Genomic DNA, 13,274 nt, shown 5'->3' with positions numbered 1-13,274 from the left:
CAAGCCAAGGGTCTCCTTGTCCCCAGGGAGCAATGTGTGACACAGAGGAAGCAGAGCAAGGCCCTGGCTTCTCCCAGCACCTCTGGCACCACGGCATGAGGCCACTCACCCACACTGGTGCCGCTGACGTGTCTTTATTGACAGCAAAGTTGAAGTTCCCCCACAGGCAGCACTGGGAGCCTGAGCCCCCCAGGGGACAGGACTGGCCCTGCCGAGCCTGGGGAGGGTCCGGGCCCTGTCTCTCCTGTCTCCTTTCCCTGATGCTGCACTTACCCAGCCCCAGACTGGAGCCTGCCCAGTCCCCAGCGGGGAAATGTACTGGGAGCCGTGCTGGGAATGGTTGGAGCCCACAGTGCCAGGGCTGTTGGGCCAAGGGACTCTGTCCCAGCTGGGCCATGCCGTGCCTGCTCCACAGGACAGCTCAGGGCTTGCTGCGCTTGGCCTGGCTCTCCGGGCCCGTGCCCGCCGCCCGCTTGTTGCGGTGGTGAGGGAAGGTGGGCATCAGCTCTGGCTCACAGGCTGTGGGGCACAGGGAGGGGTCAGTGGGGCCCAGAGCTCCCCACACTGCCCCAGGAGGGGGGAACTTACGCAGGGGCTTCTCCTTGAAGTAGGAGCTCTCCAGGCAGTCCTTGGCTGTGGCCCTGCAGGGACAGATGTGACAGATAACCCACAAGGCCAAGGGACACTCTGAGGCAGGTGCCCTGCCCTGCCCAGCTCTTACCTCTTCTTGGGATCGTACATGAAGAGGAAGTTGAGCAGGCGCAGCCCGGCCTCCGAGAGCCAGGGGAATCTGTGCTTCAGGTTGTTGTAGGGCTGCTTCCTAAGGGTGTACTGGCTGGCCAGGGGCAGCTTGGAGAATCCCTGGTGGGTTTGGAGTGTGAGGAGGGGGCAGGGAGCAGGCAGGACTGGCAGAGACTGGCAGGGGGAGTGGGCAGGGGGCTCTCACTGGCCAGATGTTCTCGTTGGGTGTCCCCAGCAGCTGCACGATGAGGTCGATCTGGTGGATCTCGGAGGTGCCCGGCAGCAGCGGTTTGTGTGCCAGCAGCTCGGCCAGGATGCAGCCCACGGCCCTGAGGAGCACAGGAGAAGCCCCCCGTTACCTCCCCTGGGGTTTGCAGGCCCCCAGCCCCCATCTGGGCAGCCCCCTCTTACCACATGTCGATGCTGGTGGTCTGGGTGGTCATGCCCAGCAGCAGCTCCGGCGCGCGGTACCTGCACAGGGGATGGTCCGTGGCAGAGCCAGTGCCAACCTGCCCCGCCGTGGGGACTCACCCCTGGCACAGCCACTCACCACAGTGTCACCACCTTGGGGGTCATGGGCTTGGGGGGCATCCCATAGGTGCGAGCCAGGCCGAAATCAGCTGTAACAGAGACTCCTGGTCAGTGGGAGCTGAGCTCTGGCCATGGCACAGAGCAGATGGAGCTGCCAGGACTCACCTATCTCCCCACAGCCCTCAGGGAGCTGCCAGGACTCACCTATCTCCCCACAGCCCTCAGGGAGCTGCCAGGACTCACCTATCTCCCCACAGCCCTCAGGGAGCTGCCAGGACTCACCTATCTCCCCACGGCCCTCAGGGAGCTGCCAGGACTCACCTATCTCCCCACAGCCCCTGTGGAGCTGTCAGGACTCACCTATCTTCACACAGCCCTTGTCTGTCATCAGCAGGTTGGAGACCTTCAGGTCCCTGTGGGACACAGAATGGCTGCTCAGCACCATCCTTGGCACAGCCCCCTGGAGCCAATCCCAGCATTCCAGGGCCTCCCTGCCCTGCCAGGGCTGGAGAAGCCACTGATGGGCACCAACCCCCCACCCAGAGCTGCTCCCTCCCAGGCTGCCCCTTCTCCCCCAGCTCCATCCTGCTGCTCCCACCTGTGGATGATGTAGTTCTCGTGGAGGTACTGCAGGCCCTTGAGCACCTGCAGGATGATGCACTTGACCTGCACACAGAGAACAGGAGCTCTGATCTCCATGGGAACAGCCCCTGGAGGTCAAACCCTCCGGGCTGTCCTGCAGCCCCTCCATCCCTGTGTCCTCCCAGGGGCTCTGAGGGGAGGGTTTCTCCCAGCTCCATTTCCCTGTCAGTCTGCTCCAGCCCCAAACCCAGCCTGAACAGTCCCTGGAGGGTCCTCTGAGAGTCCCCAAACCCCACTGGAACGCTTGGAATCCCCCAGCACAAGGGCCAGGGAGCCCCCTGAGATGCCTGGGGTGTTTTGGCCGGGGTGGCAGCACCATCTCAGGTGACAGCCCCAAATCCTGCCCCAGCCCACACCTGAGCCTCTGAGAAGGGCGTCTGCATGTTCTCCAGGAGGCTGGCCAGGTCCTGCTCGCAGTAACCCATCACCAGGAAAATGCTGTTGGGGACAAGACACGGTCAGAGCCTCCCCCAGGGCGGGTCAGTGCACTGAGGGGGCCCAGGAGCCCGGGGAGGGGCTGGGAGGCACAGGGAGGACAGAGAGGAGGCTCCCACCTCTCCAGGTGATTCCCCACAACCACCTCCTTGAGCTCCACGATGTTGGGGTGCCGGAGCTGCAGCAGCAGGGTGATCTCCCGCAGGCTGCTGATGGGCATTCCTGGGGACGGAGGGAGGGAGACGCGGCCGCTGCAGGGCGGGCTGGAGGCCGAGCCGGCGCCGCGGCAGCCGCTGCTCCCCCCGCTCCTCCGCTACCATCCTTCTCGTTGTCCATCCGCACCTTCTTCAGCGCCACCGTCTCGTCCGTCAGCGTGTCCCGGGCACGGTCTGGGGATAGCACGGGACACACGCGCGGGGTTTGTCCCGGTCCCCCCGGCCCTGGAACCGGGAGCGCTCAGGGGCCCTCCCCGCCCAGCCCGTGCTGGGGCTCCGTGAGGGGCAGCGGCTTCTCACTCACACACGATGCCGTACGTGCCCTCCCCGATGCGGTTCAGCTTCTCGAACTCCTTCACGCTGCGGCACCGGCCCAGCTGGAACCAAAGAGCCGCGTTCAGGCCGTGCCGCCCCGGGAGCCCCTCACCGGCCCCGCGCCCTCTCGCACCACCGGGGACCCGCCGCGCTCACCCGGTCGGCGGCCGGCACCTCGAAGAAGCCATCGCCGCGCAGCCGCCGCAGCCGGAGCGGCTCCAGCTCGGGCTCGGCCGGTCCCGGTCCCGGTGCCGGTCCCGGCTCGGCCGCCCCGTCCGCCATGGCAGAGCCCGCTCTGCGCACGCGCGGGGACCGGCTGGCTGCGGGCCCCGCCCACCCGCGTTGCCAGAGGCAACGGTGCTCTAAAGGGACCAATCACGGCCTTGCCCTGGCGTGGCCACGCCCACCTACGTTGCCAGGAGCAACGGTGCTCTAAAGTGACCAATCGCGGCCTTTCTTCGGCGTGGCCCCGCCCACCTGCGTTGTCAGGGGCAACGGTGCTCTAAAGGGACCAATCGCGGCTTTTCCCCGCACTGGCCCCGCCCCTCGCTGGCCCCGCCCCCTGGCGCGATGCCCCGCCCCTCGTTCCGCTCCCGCCCGGGCGGTTTCGCAGCTCTCGCGAGACTCGTCGCGGGCCCCCCGGAAGCGGCGGCGGGACCCGGAAGCGGCGGCGGGGCAGGATGGACGGTACCGGGGGCTGGGGGTCCCGGGGGCTCCCAGGGGGGCTGGAGCTGCTCCTGAGGGGCGGGGAGCAGTAGCCGGGACTGGGGGCCGGGCCGGGGGGGCGGGGCTCGCCCTTCCCCGGTGTCCCGGTGCCCGGTCCCGGCCGTGTCGCTGACACTGCTCTCCTTCCCTTCCAGACACGCTCTTCCAGCTCAAGGTGGGCGCACAACGGCGGCCCCTCCGCCCCGTATCGCCGATCCCCGGGCCGGTTCTACCGCTGGCTCGGCCTCACCGGCTCTTCTGCGGCGGGACCGGCACCGGAGGCGCCCCGGCCTGCGGGGGCTGGGCTGGGCCTGGCACTGGCACAGGGACAGGGATGGGTCCCACTCCAGAGAGAGCTGGGGTGGGATGTGGGGATATGGGATATCCTCCCCTGGGAGGGTGGGCAGGGCCTGGCACGGGTTGGGCAGAGCAGCTGTGGCTGCCCCAGCCCTGGGAGTGTCCCAGGCCAGGCTGGACAGGGCTTGGAGCACCCTGGGCTGGTGGGAGGTGTCCCTGCCATGGCAGGGGTGGCACTGGGTGCTCTCTGAGGTCCCTTCTCCCCCCACCCCTGTCCCTGCCCCTGCCCTGCTGTTTCCCCAGTTCACAGTGAAGCAGTTGGAGAAACTGGCCAAGAAAGCTGAGAAGGACTCCAAGGCTGAGCAAGCCAAAGTCAAAAAGGTGTGTGGGGGCTCCAGGGGGGGCAGCTGGAGATCCCCCTCCTGTCTGGGGAGGGCAGGGAAGGGGCAGGGCCCCTCCTCACCCCGGGAGCTGCCGGGGGCACGTGGCACATCCAGCACTGCCGGGAGGGGTTGATTCCTGCTGGGGGCCATGCCCAGCTCCGGGGAGTGGGGGCTCTGACGGGGTGCCCCCGTGCCAGGCCCTGCAGCAGAAGAACGTGGAGTGTGCCCGGGTGTACGCTGAGAACTCCATCCGCAAGAAGAACGAGGGGCTGAACTGGCTGCGTGTGGCGTCGCGCGTGGACGCCGTGGCCTCCAAGGTGCAGACGGCCGTCACCATGAAGGGGGTGAGTGGGGCAGGGGCTCCCCTCTGCAGCTGCTCCAAATCCTCAGAGCCCCCCAGTCGGCTCCATCCCATCTGGGAGGGTCTCACAGCAGGGCTTGGGTTCCCCCGGAACCCTCGGAGCAGCCCTGAGGGAATTCCCTCCTGCAGGTGACAAAGAACATGGCTCAGGTGACCAAGGCCTTGGACAAGGCCCTGAACTCCATGGACCTGCAGAAAGTGTCAGCAGTGATGGACAAATTTGAGCAGCAGGTGCAGAACTTGGATGTTCACACGTCGGTGAGTGCTGGGGCTCCAGGCACAGGCAGGGCAGGGTCCTGGCGGGGTCCTGGTGGGATCTTGGTGGGGTCCTGGTGGGATCCTGGCGGGATCCTGGCACGGTCCTGGGGGGATCTTGATGGGATCCTGGCGGGGTCCTGGTGGGATCTTGGCAGGGTCTTGGCGGGGTCCTGGCACGGTCCTGGTGGGGTCCCTGCTGGATCTCGGGGCTGGGAGGCCGGGCAGGCTGACAGGGCTCTGTCTGCCCCAGGTGATGGAGGACTCCATGAGCTCTGCCACCACGCTGAGCACGCCCCAGGAGCAGGTGGACAGTCTGATAGTGCAGATCGCCGAGGAGAACGGGCTGGAGATCATGGACCAGCTGAGCCAACTGCCCGAGGGCGCCTCTGCCGTGGGGGAGAGCTCCGTGCGCTCCCAGGAGGACCAGCTGTCCCGGAGGTGGGTGCTCTCCTGGCACTGCCAGGGATCCCTCAGCGCTGGGAAGGGAAGGAGTTGGCCCGCCCTGGGGGGCTGGGGAGGGCTGGGTTTGGCACTGGGCAGTGGGTGGGAGAGGGGCAGGACGGGCCCCCCTGCCCTGCACTCACCCTCAGGCAGCTGCTGAGCTCAGGGAGCGCTCGGCACTGCCCTGAACGCGGCTCTGGAACAGCCGCGGTGCCCGGAACTGCCCCAGGGGGAGCTGTTCGCTTCCCTCCCGCTCCCACACAGCGGACAGTGCCGGGGCTGCGGCGTGGGGACAGCACAGGGACAGGGACTGGGAGTGGGGACAGGGACCAGGAGGGGGGACAGTGTGGGGACAGGGACCGGGAGTGGGGACAGGGACCGGGGGGGGTCAGTGCAGGGACAGGGACCAGGAGTGGGGACAGTGTGGGGACAGCACAGGGACAGTGATCAGGAGTGGGGACAATGCAGGGACAGGGATCAGGAGTGGGGCCAGCACAAGGGACAGGGACCAGGACAGCCCAGGGAGAGGCCTAGGACAGCCTTGGGGCAGGGACTGGGAGGAGAGGAGAAGCCAGGCCTGTGTTCTCCACGGTTCCTCTCCTGTGTCCAGGACAGACACCCCGAGTTCACCCTCAGCTGCTGTGGCTGCCACTCCAGGGCAGGATTCCCGGGAGGTTCCCAGGCTGATCCATTCCCTGCCCTGGAGCCGTGGCTGTTCCTGCTGCTCTGACCCCCTCCTCTCCCTGCAGGTTGGCTGCCCTGCGGAACTGAGGCTGCGGTGCTGGCACAGCCTCGGGACGTGCCCTGGCACTGACGGCCCTTCCCCGATCCCGGCGGGCTGGGCAGGGCTTTGCTGGGGCTGATTTTGGGGGGGTAATTTGGGGGTGCTGCTGGTGCCTGGCAGTGCCCCGTGTCCTGCTGCTGATGGAACACTAAGGGGACTGTCCTGGTCTCGGGGTGCTGCTGCCCAACCCCGCTGGTGTTCCCTGTTCTGGGGCTGTGCTGTGGGCTGGGTTCCCCAGGAGCTGCTTGGGAGGAGCAGGGAGATCCCTGGGGGGTTCCCTGTGCCCCACAGCGCTGTGGGAAGGACCCTGTGCCCAGCTGTGGGGCTGGGGAGGTCGGTGCCTTGCAGGAGGGGGCGGTGACATCGTGGAATCCCTTCCCTCCCAGTTGCTGTCCCATGTCCTGCCTGGCCAAGCCCCCCAGCCCTGTACCACGAAGTGCCCTTTGGAGCACCCACCCTGCCCGGCCCTGGGCGTGTCAATCCACACATCCCCAGCCACTGCCAGCTGGAAATGGTTGTCCTGGCCCTGACCTCCAGTTTGGACCAGTGAGGACACATGTCCAGCACTGGGGGTGGACTGCAGCAGCTGTGGTGGCCCCAAATGTCCCCCCCCGCCCGATGGGTGTGACAGGGAATGCTGAATCATCCCGGGAGCAGCTCTGCCTCGCTCCCTGAGCCTCATCCCTGGATTCTGCCGTCCCCTCCAGCTGCTGGCACTGGGCTGGGAGTGGGGGCTGCTCCCCCTGTCCCCTCTCGCTGCTCGTCCCCCCTCCCCTTCCCCTGGGGCTGGAGCTGTTTGTGCCCCTCCTGTGTGACCCCTGGCACGGCGGAGCTGCTGGACTGCTGGAAGCTCTCCAAGAAGGAAGTGCTGTTTCCTGTGGCTTTCCCAGGAAGAACTGGGACCTCTGGGTGGGGAGGGGCCCACAAGGGCCACAGGGTCAGCTCGCTGGCCCTCACAGCACAAACACTTCCCGCTGCTCAGATTAATTTTCCCAAGTTCGGTGGCCTTGGCAGCGCGTGGCTGGTGACAGAGCCTTCCTCCCGGCCGAGGAGGAGGGGCCGGCTTTGGTCTGTGGCAGAGCGTTGGATCTTGTGCCACCTCCTGCTGGGCTGGGCGGGAAGCAGAGGGACCCCCGAGATCTGTGCCTGGCTCCTGCCCCCCTGCAGGGTGTCCCTGTGGGGCTGGGGGCCCTGGACCCGCCCCGTCTCCGGGCTGTGTCTCTGTGGTTTCATTAGTGATTTTTTTTAAGCGTGGCTTGTTTGCCTTTTTCTTCCCCAAACTGTGTCCATCCCCTCCCGTAGATTTAAATAAACAATCCCTGAACACCTCCTGTGTGTGTTGGGCTGGAGGGAGGGGCTGAGGTCGTGCCCTGGGCCAGGACCTGGGGCCAGGGAGCTGAGGAGAGGAGGAGGAAGGGGCTTCTGCTCCCGCAGCCTCTGCCCATGCAGGGCCAGGAGATGGCTGAAGGTGGCAGCTCTGGGGGGCTGGAGGGGAAGGACCCCCCGTTGCCACCCCTGCAGGGACCCCTCCCCTTCGTGTGGCCAGACCGGCGGGCCCGGAGAGGCAGAGGCAGCTCGAGCCCAGCTCCTTCCCCAGCGGCGTTTGGATCACCCCAGCTCCATGCGCTGTTCCCCGGCCCTCGTGGGGACAGGCTGGACTTCCCAAGGGGCGATCCTGGGATTGCCAACCCACCGAGGGGCCCCCGGTGCTCCGCACCCCGGTCCTGCCATCGGCCCTGCCCGCAGCAGCCTCGCGGCCGGGGATGGGGCTGCGGGGATGGTGGTGCAGCCTTTGGTGTCCCCGTCCCTTCCCTGACCCTTCCCTGTCCCCATGCCCGTCCCCGCGCCGGGCTGGCAGAGCGCTCTGTGCCACAGCCAAATCCCGAATACCACAGGAAGGTAGCTCTCCTTCTCCTGCCTGTTCTGCCGCCTCCACTCCGAAGACCGGCTGTTCCCAAATGTGAGAGGAAATTGCTAAGGAGATAATTGAGTAGCCAATTAATTAGCTAATTATTAATGGGAGCATCCTGCGGAGGCAGCGCTGCCGCCCTGGCCAGGTGTTGCCAGGATGTGTCACTCCCGGTGCGGTTTCGGCTTCCCGGTGCCCGGGGTGGGCACCCACCGGCCCCTCCTCCTCTGCCCCTCTGGTGCCACGCCAGGGTGGGTCGGCACCCCCAGCCAGGAGGGTCCTGGAACCAGGGGTCCCTGCAGGGTCCCACACGGACACGCTGCCGGCGCTGCTCGAGCCACGGGTTTATTTTGCAGGTGGTTCTGGCAGGAAGGGCCACAGGATTGTGCCCAGCCCCGGGCAGGATGCCAGGGTGGCAGCCGGGTGCTAGGAGAGCAGGGAGAGGAGCAGTGCCAGTGCCAGCGGCAGTGCCAGGGCTGCCGGCAGGAGCCGGGCTGTGCCCGCCCCGTTGGGGTACCCATAGCTGGTCCTGCATGTCCCCTCCAGCTCCTCGAAGGCGATGGGTGTCTCGTGGGGAGCTGTGTCCTGCAGGCTCCTCTTCACCTGCCATGGGGACAGGGTGGGCTCCTACTGTGAGGGGCAGTGCCCGGGCCCCACACAGCCCCTGCCACCCCGAGTGTCCCTGTGCTGCCCCATCTGTCCCTGCTCTGTGTGTCCCAGTGCCACCCCGTGTCCCCATAAATCCCAGAGTGCCACACATCCTGATGCCCCCCCTGCCTGTCTCTGCTGGCTCATCCCCACATCACATCCCCATGCTCCAAATGTCCCTGACCCCCATGTGTCCCCTCTTCCATGTGTCCCCATGCCCTCTATATCCCCGTGCCTGGTGTCCTCAGTGCCCTTTGTGTCCCCATGGTCCCAGCATCCCTGTGCTCCAAGTGTTCCCTTGCCCTGCACATCCTGGTGCTCCCCATGCCCCGCTCACCTCCTCCACCTTGCTGAAGACCCGGAGCAGGTTTTCAGCCAGGGCCAACTTCACCTCCTGCTCCGTCCAGCCCCTCTTCAGCAGCTCGGCCACCAGTGCAGGATATGTGGAGACATCCTCCAGGCCGGTGGGGAGCCTGTGCCACCCACAGCTCACAGCTGGGCCACCCCCACGCTCCCTGCTGCCCACAGAGGGCACAGGGGAGACCCCCCCATCCCACCAGCACAGCCCATCCTGCACCCACCACCCCCTTTACCGTGTGACCCCGTCGTAGTCCCCGCCAAAGCCGACAGACTGGGCACCAGCCACCTGCTTCACATGGTCCATGTGGTCTGGGGGCATGGAGGGCTCAAGGTGAGTGGGGCAGGGGGTCACTGCTGCCCCCCACCTGCCCGGACACCACCTCACCTGCGACATCCTCCAGCGTGGCCGTTTCCTTGCAGGTCACGTAGTCGTTGTAGAAGTTGATCATCACCAGGCTGCCTGTGGAGGCCTGGAGGAGACAGTCCTGAGCCCTGTGGGCCCCCCCAGCCCCCCAGTGCCCCCCACCCTGCCCAGCTGTGCCCCCCACCCTGCCCAGCTGTGCCCCCTGCTCACCACCATGCGCAGCACATCGTCGGGCACGTTGCGGCGGTGCTGGCAGAGGGCATAGGCAGAGGAGTGGCTGAAGATGACAGGGGCTTTGGAGATGCTCAGCACAGCCTTCATGGTGTCCACCGAGACATGGGCCAGGTCCACGATCATGCCCAGGCGGTTCATCTCCGCCACCACCGTCTGCAGGGAAGGGGCCCAGGATGGGGATGGGGATGAGGGTGTGGAGGGGTCCATGGGAGGGTCCTCTGGGGGGTCTGGTGTGGGGCTATCCCCTGGGAGTGACCCGTCCCCACCCCACAGCTGGAGCTGCTTGGGTGGTTTCTGGCAAATGGGACAGATGGGTGGGTGGATGAATGGATGGATGGAGAATGGATGGGTAGGACACTGCACCCAAGGCAAATCACCCAGCGTGGGGTTGGTGGGTGCCAGGGCCACATTCCCCTTCAGTCCTGCTCCTGGGCACTGCTCACAACCCTCCTCCTCACCTTCCCAAAGGCTGAGAGGCCGTGGTGCACTGGCTTCTCCTCATTGGTGTCCACCAGCCAGTTGTCAGCCCTGCAGGGCAGGGAGAGCATCAGTGCAGCCCCCTGACCACACCCCCCGTGCCACCCTGGCTGCCCCCCGGGGTCCTACCAGGGGGTGTTGCAGCTGTGGGTGAGGGTCATGTAGCGCACGCCCAGGCGGTAGAAGGTGCGCAGGACGCCCAGGCTGCTGTCGATGGAGTGGCCGCCCTCCATGCCCATGAGACTGGCCACCTTCCCGCTCTGGAATGCAGCCCTGATGCCTGAGGAGGGCAGGGGCCATCAGCTGGGGCGGGCCCGGGGCACCAGCAGCAGCCACGGCCCTGCCCCGTGGCGCTCACCGGCGGTGTCGGTGACGCAGGCGAAGGTGTCGGCGTAGAGGTGGCACAGGCGCTGCACCACGTCCACCTGCTCCAGCGTGCGCTTCACCGCGTCCTTGTTCTGCGTCTCGCAGGGCACGTACACGGACCAGAACTGCCCGGGCAGCCCCGTCAGCGTGGGCACATGGAGCTGGCACTGCTGCCACCCGCCCCAGTGCCTGCCCTGGTGTCCCCAACAGTCCCAGTGTCTTCCCAGCACCCTCTGCCCCTCCCAGTGCCCACCCCCATTGCCTCCTGCCTGACCTATGGTCTTCCCCAGTGCTCTCACCAGTATCCATGCCCACCCCAGGCACTTCTTCTTGCCCTGGTACCAGTGTCCTTCTCAGTGCCTCCTGTCCATCCTGGCACTCACCCCAGTGTCCTCCCCTGTCCACTCTGGTACACATCCCATTGCTCCTGTCCATCTCAGTGCCCTTTCTGTTGTCCCTGCCCACCTCAGGGCTTCCTGTCCACCCCAGTGCCCTTCCTTCCCAGTGCCCCATCCACCCAATTGCCCCCTATCCTCCCAACTGCTCTCATTGATGCCCCTGCACACCCTGAAGCCCCCTGCCCACCCCTGTGCCCGCTCTGGTGTCCCCACCAATGTTTCATCCCACCTGCCCACCCACGTGCCCGCGGCGCAGTTTGGGGATGTTGGTGTGGGTGTCATTCAGCAGTGTCAGGTTGGCCTGTGGCAGCCTCAGCTGGTTGTTGAACCTCTGGAGGAGCTGCCAGGGCAGGTCATTGTGCCTGTACAGGGCAGGGACAGGCACTGAGGGAAGGCCTGGCCCTCTGCCTGCCCAGCCTCCTGCTGCCCCCCTCCCTGGCTGGCTGCACACACAGTCCTTGCATCAGGCTGTTATTCCATCCATCCAGCCCTCCATCCATTCTTCTTCCACCCTTCTGTCCACCATCCATCCATCCATCCATCCATCCATCCATCCATCCATCCATCCATCCATCCATCCCTCATCCATCCACCCACCCACCTGTCCCCTCTGCCAAAAGCCCCCCCAAAATCAGCTCCAGCCAGCAGCCAGCCCACGTGGGGACAGCCCCACATGGGACCCCCTGGAGGACCCTCCCATGGCCCTCTCCAACCCCCCTGCCCCATGACCCCTGGCACCCAGGGGAGCCAGCCCAGCATCCCTCAGACAGAGACATCCCCACTGTGCAGTGTCACAAGGCAGGGACATCCTGCCACGCACCTCCTGCACCCAGCAGTGCCACTGGGGAAGTGCAGGGTGGGGTGCAAGACCCACGGGTGGGTTCCCACTTCCCCCCTCCTGCGTCAGAGTCCCACATGCCCTGGCTCCCTCTGCCCTGCTCCCTCTTCCAGTGGCTGCCATGGCACAGAGCTGTGCCACAGGGGGGTCCTGTGGGGGACCGGAGCCTCTTGAGCAGAGACATGTGAGATTGACTCCACAGGGCCCACTTGCCGGGAGCAGGGACTTCCCTTGGGGAAGCCCGACTCCAGTTTCCTGGCACTCTGCCTACTCCTGCTGAGCAGCACTGCCCTGGGGAACCCCTGGGCTGCACACGTGGTCCCATGGGATCCCCTGGGAATGCTGTGCCCTGCCTGGCACAGCCCTGTGGGGCTCAGCACAGGGATCCCCTGGGAATGCTGTGCCCTGCCTGGCACAGCCCTGCGGGGCTCGGCACAGGGATCCCCTGGGAATGCTGTGCCCTGCCTGGCCCAGGGATCCCCTGGTAAAGCTGCCCCTCACAGCCCCAGGATGCCAAGTATGGGGATCCCCTTGGGAAAGTTGATCCCTGTCCCTGCACTGCCCTGGGGAGCCCAGCACGGGGATCCCCCAGTGGCCTGTCCCAGTAGGGTTTCCCAGCTGGGATTTTCCCAGGTGCCGGAGCAGCCGGGCACGCCGGGGCCTGGTGACCTTTGCTCACCCGTCGATGACCGGCGTGTTGGTCATGATGCGCTCGGCCTCCTCCCGGTGCTGCTGCCCGGCACAGGGCAGTGCCAGCGCCAGCGCCAGTGCCAGTGCCATCACCAGCATCATCCTGCCCGGCATCTTCTCCTGCTGGTGCTGCTGGGGACGAGGGGTGTCCTGCCACCACCGTGTGAGCACACGCACTGGGGTGGCTGCCCCGCTCCTGCCGTCCCCTCCCACCATCAATGAATAACCAGGAGCGCGGCGTCACCCCTCCCTGGGTGCCCTGTGCCCGCCTGGCAGTGCCAGGGCTCCGCACCACCGCCTCCCCCAGCCCAGCCCCGGTGGCTCTGCCGTGCCGGGGCCTCTGCTGAGCCGCAGTGACGCTCCCGGCCCTTCTAATGAAGCCCAGATTTTTTATGGTTGGGAAAGTGCCAGGCCCATCCCCGCCCTGGCCTCCCCAGCAGTGGCATCCCTTGGCACCCCCAGCCCAGCACTGGCACCCCCAGCATCCCCAGTACCCCTGGCCCAGCTCACCCCAGTCCAGGACGCTCGGGCAGCCGCTGCCTGCGATGGCTCTGAGTTGTGTTTTCCGGCTGTGCGTGCGGCGGGGCTGGGATGGGCTCCAGCCACCCCAGAGCCACCCCCGGCCATGGCGCCGGAGCCACCACATGCCGTGAGCAGCAGCCGGGGTGGCACCGCCATGGCTGGGAAGCTGCTGCTGGTCCTCCAGGGATCGCCCACCCTGCAGCATCCTCAGGGGAAACTGAGGCACAGCCTCTGAGAGTGCTGAGCATCCCAGCGGGTTCCGGCTCGCCAGCTGGGATGTCCTTCCCAGCAAGAGGCCTTGGTGGGGCTGCTGGGGATGGCAGGGAGCCACGTGGAGATGGTCAGTCCAGCTGGACACCT

At 66.5% G+C, this 13,274-nt stretch overlaps 3 protein-coding genes across 4 annotated transcripts; 1 reads left to right on the top strand and 2 right to left on the bottom strand.

The window, feature by feature from the left end:
• Positions 1-125: 125 nt before the first annotated feature.
• CDK10 (cyclin dependent kinase 10) lies at positions 126-3,204 on the bottom strand. Its single transcript, XM_071567421.1, has 13 exons — positions 3,036-3,204; positions 2,869-2,941; positions 2,667-2,738; positions 2,469-2,571; positions 2,271-2,352; positions 1,871-1,938; positions 1,633-1,685; positions 1,292-1,361; positions 1,153-1,212; positions 947-1,070; positions 722-861; positions 589-641; positions 126-519 (listed from the first exon to the last, which is right to left on the bottom strand). The coding sequence occupies exons 1-13, from the start codon at positions 3,159-3,161 to the stop codon at positions 422-424; spliced, it is 1,122 nt and encodes a 373-aa protein (XP_071423522.1). The 5' UTR covers positions 3,162-3,204; the 3' UTR covers positions 126-421.
• A 278-nt stretch (positions 3,205-3,482) lies between these two features.
• CHMP1A (charged multivesicular body protein 1A) lies at positions 3,483-7,434 on the top strand. The gene is made up of 7 exons (XM_071567901.1): positions 3,483-3,566; positions 3,740-3,759; positions 4,185-4,262; positions 4,462-4,608; positions 4,755-4,883; positions 5,134-5,321; positions 6,074-7,434. The coding sequence occupies exons 1-7, from the start codon at positions 3,560-3,562 to the stop codon at positions 6,093-6,095; spliced, it is 591 nt and encodes a 196-aa protein (XP_071424002.1). The 5' UTR covers positions 3,483-3,559; the 3' UTR covers positions 6,096-7,434.
• Positions 7,435-8,145: 711 nt separating this feature from the next.
• Positions 8,146-13,158, bottom strand: DPEP1 (dipeptidase 1). Of its 2 annotated transcripts, none has more exons than XM_071567295.1 (11): positions 12,903-13,158; positions 12,382-12,542; positions 11,094-11,226; positions 10,459-10,591; positions 10,230-10,380; positions 10,082-10,151; positions 9,600-9,776; positions 9,411-9,495; positions 9,259-9,334; positions 9,003-9,138; positions 8,146-8,620 (listed from the first exon to the last, which is right to left on the bottom strand). In XM_071567295.1, exons 1-11 carry the CDS (start codon positions 13,068-13,070, stop codon positions 8,444-8,446), a joined length of 1,467 nt encoding a protein of 488 aa, XP_071423396.1. In that variant the 5' UTR covers positions 13,071-13,158; the 3' UTR covers positions 8,146-8,443. The 2 variants fall into 2 exon arrangements, with proteins under 2 accessions (XP_071423396.1, XP_071423397.1); XM_071567296.1 differs by having other exon boundaries at positions 12,382-12,521.
• Positions 13,159-13,274: the final 116 nt, after the last annotated feature.

Source organism: Pithys albifrons, chromosome 12, assembly GCF_047495875.1.
Source record: "Pithys albifrons albifrons isolate INPA30051 chromosome 12, PitAlb_v1, whole genome shotgun sequence".
Taxonomy (NCBI): domain Eukaryota; kingdom Metazoa; phylum Chordata; class Aves; order Passeriformes; family Thamnophilidae; genus Pithys; species Pithys albifrons.
Note: the sequence above shows the minus strand (reverse complement) of the source record. Positions and strands in the feature narration are given on the sequence as shown.

Bases quoted from the DNA above. Each gene is read 5' to 3' on its own strand.
- CDK10 (XM_071567421.1), bottom strand. From the start codon at position 3,161: ATGGCGGACGGGGCGGCCGAGCCGGGACCGGCACCGGGACCGGGACCG. The intron at 2,942-3,035 runs GTGAGCGCGGCG...CTTTGGTTCCAG, and splicing joins AGGTGCCGGCCGCCGACCGG to CTGGGCCGGTGCCGCAGCGT. The intron at 520-588 runs GTAAGTTCCCCC...TGTGCCCCACAG, and splicing joins CTTCAAGGAGAAGCCCCTGC to CCTGTGAGCCAGAGCTGATG.
- CHMP1A (XM_071567901.1), top strand. The intron at 4,609-4,754 runs GTGAGTGGGGCA...TCCCTCCTGCAG, and splicing joins CGGCCGTCACCATGAAGGGG to GTGACAAAGAACATGGCTCA. The intron at 4,884-5,133 runs GTGAGTGCTGGG...TGTCTGCCCCAG, and splicing joins ACTTGGATGTTCACACGTCG to GTGATGGAGGACTCCATGAG.
- DPEP1 (XM_071567295.1), bottom strand. From the start codon at position 13,070: ATGGCGGTGCCACCCCGGCTGCTGCTCACGGCATGTGGTGGCTCCGGC. The intron at 10,381-10,458 runs GTGAGCGCCACG...TGCCCTCCTCAG, and splicing joins CTGCGTCACCGACACCGCCG to GCATCAGGGCTGCATTCCAG. The intron at 10,152-10,229 runs GTAGGACCCCGG...CCTGCCCTGCAG, and splicing joins CACAGCTGCAACACCCCCTG to GGCTGACAACTGGCTGGTGG.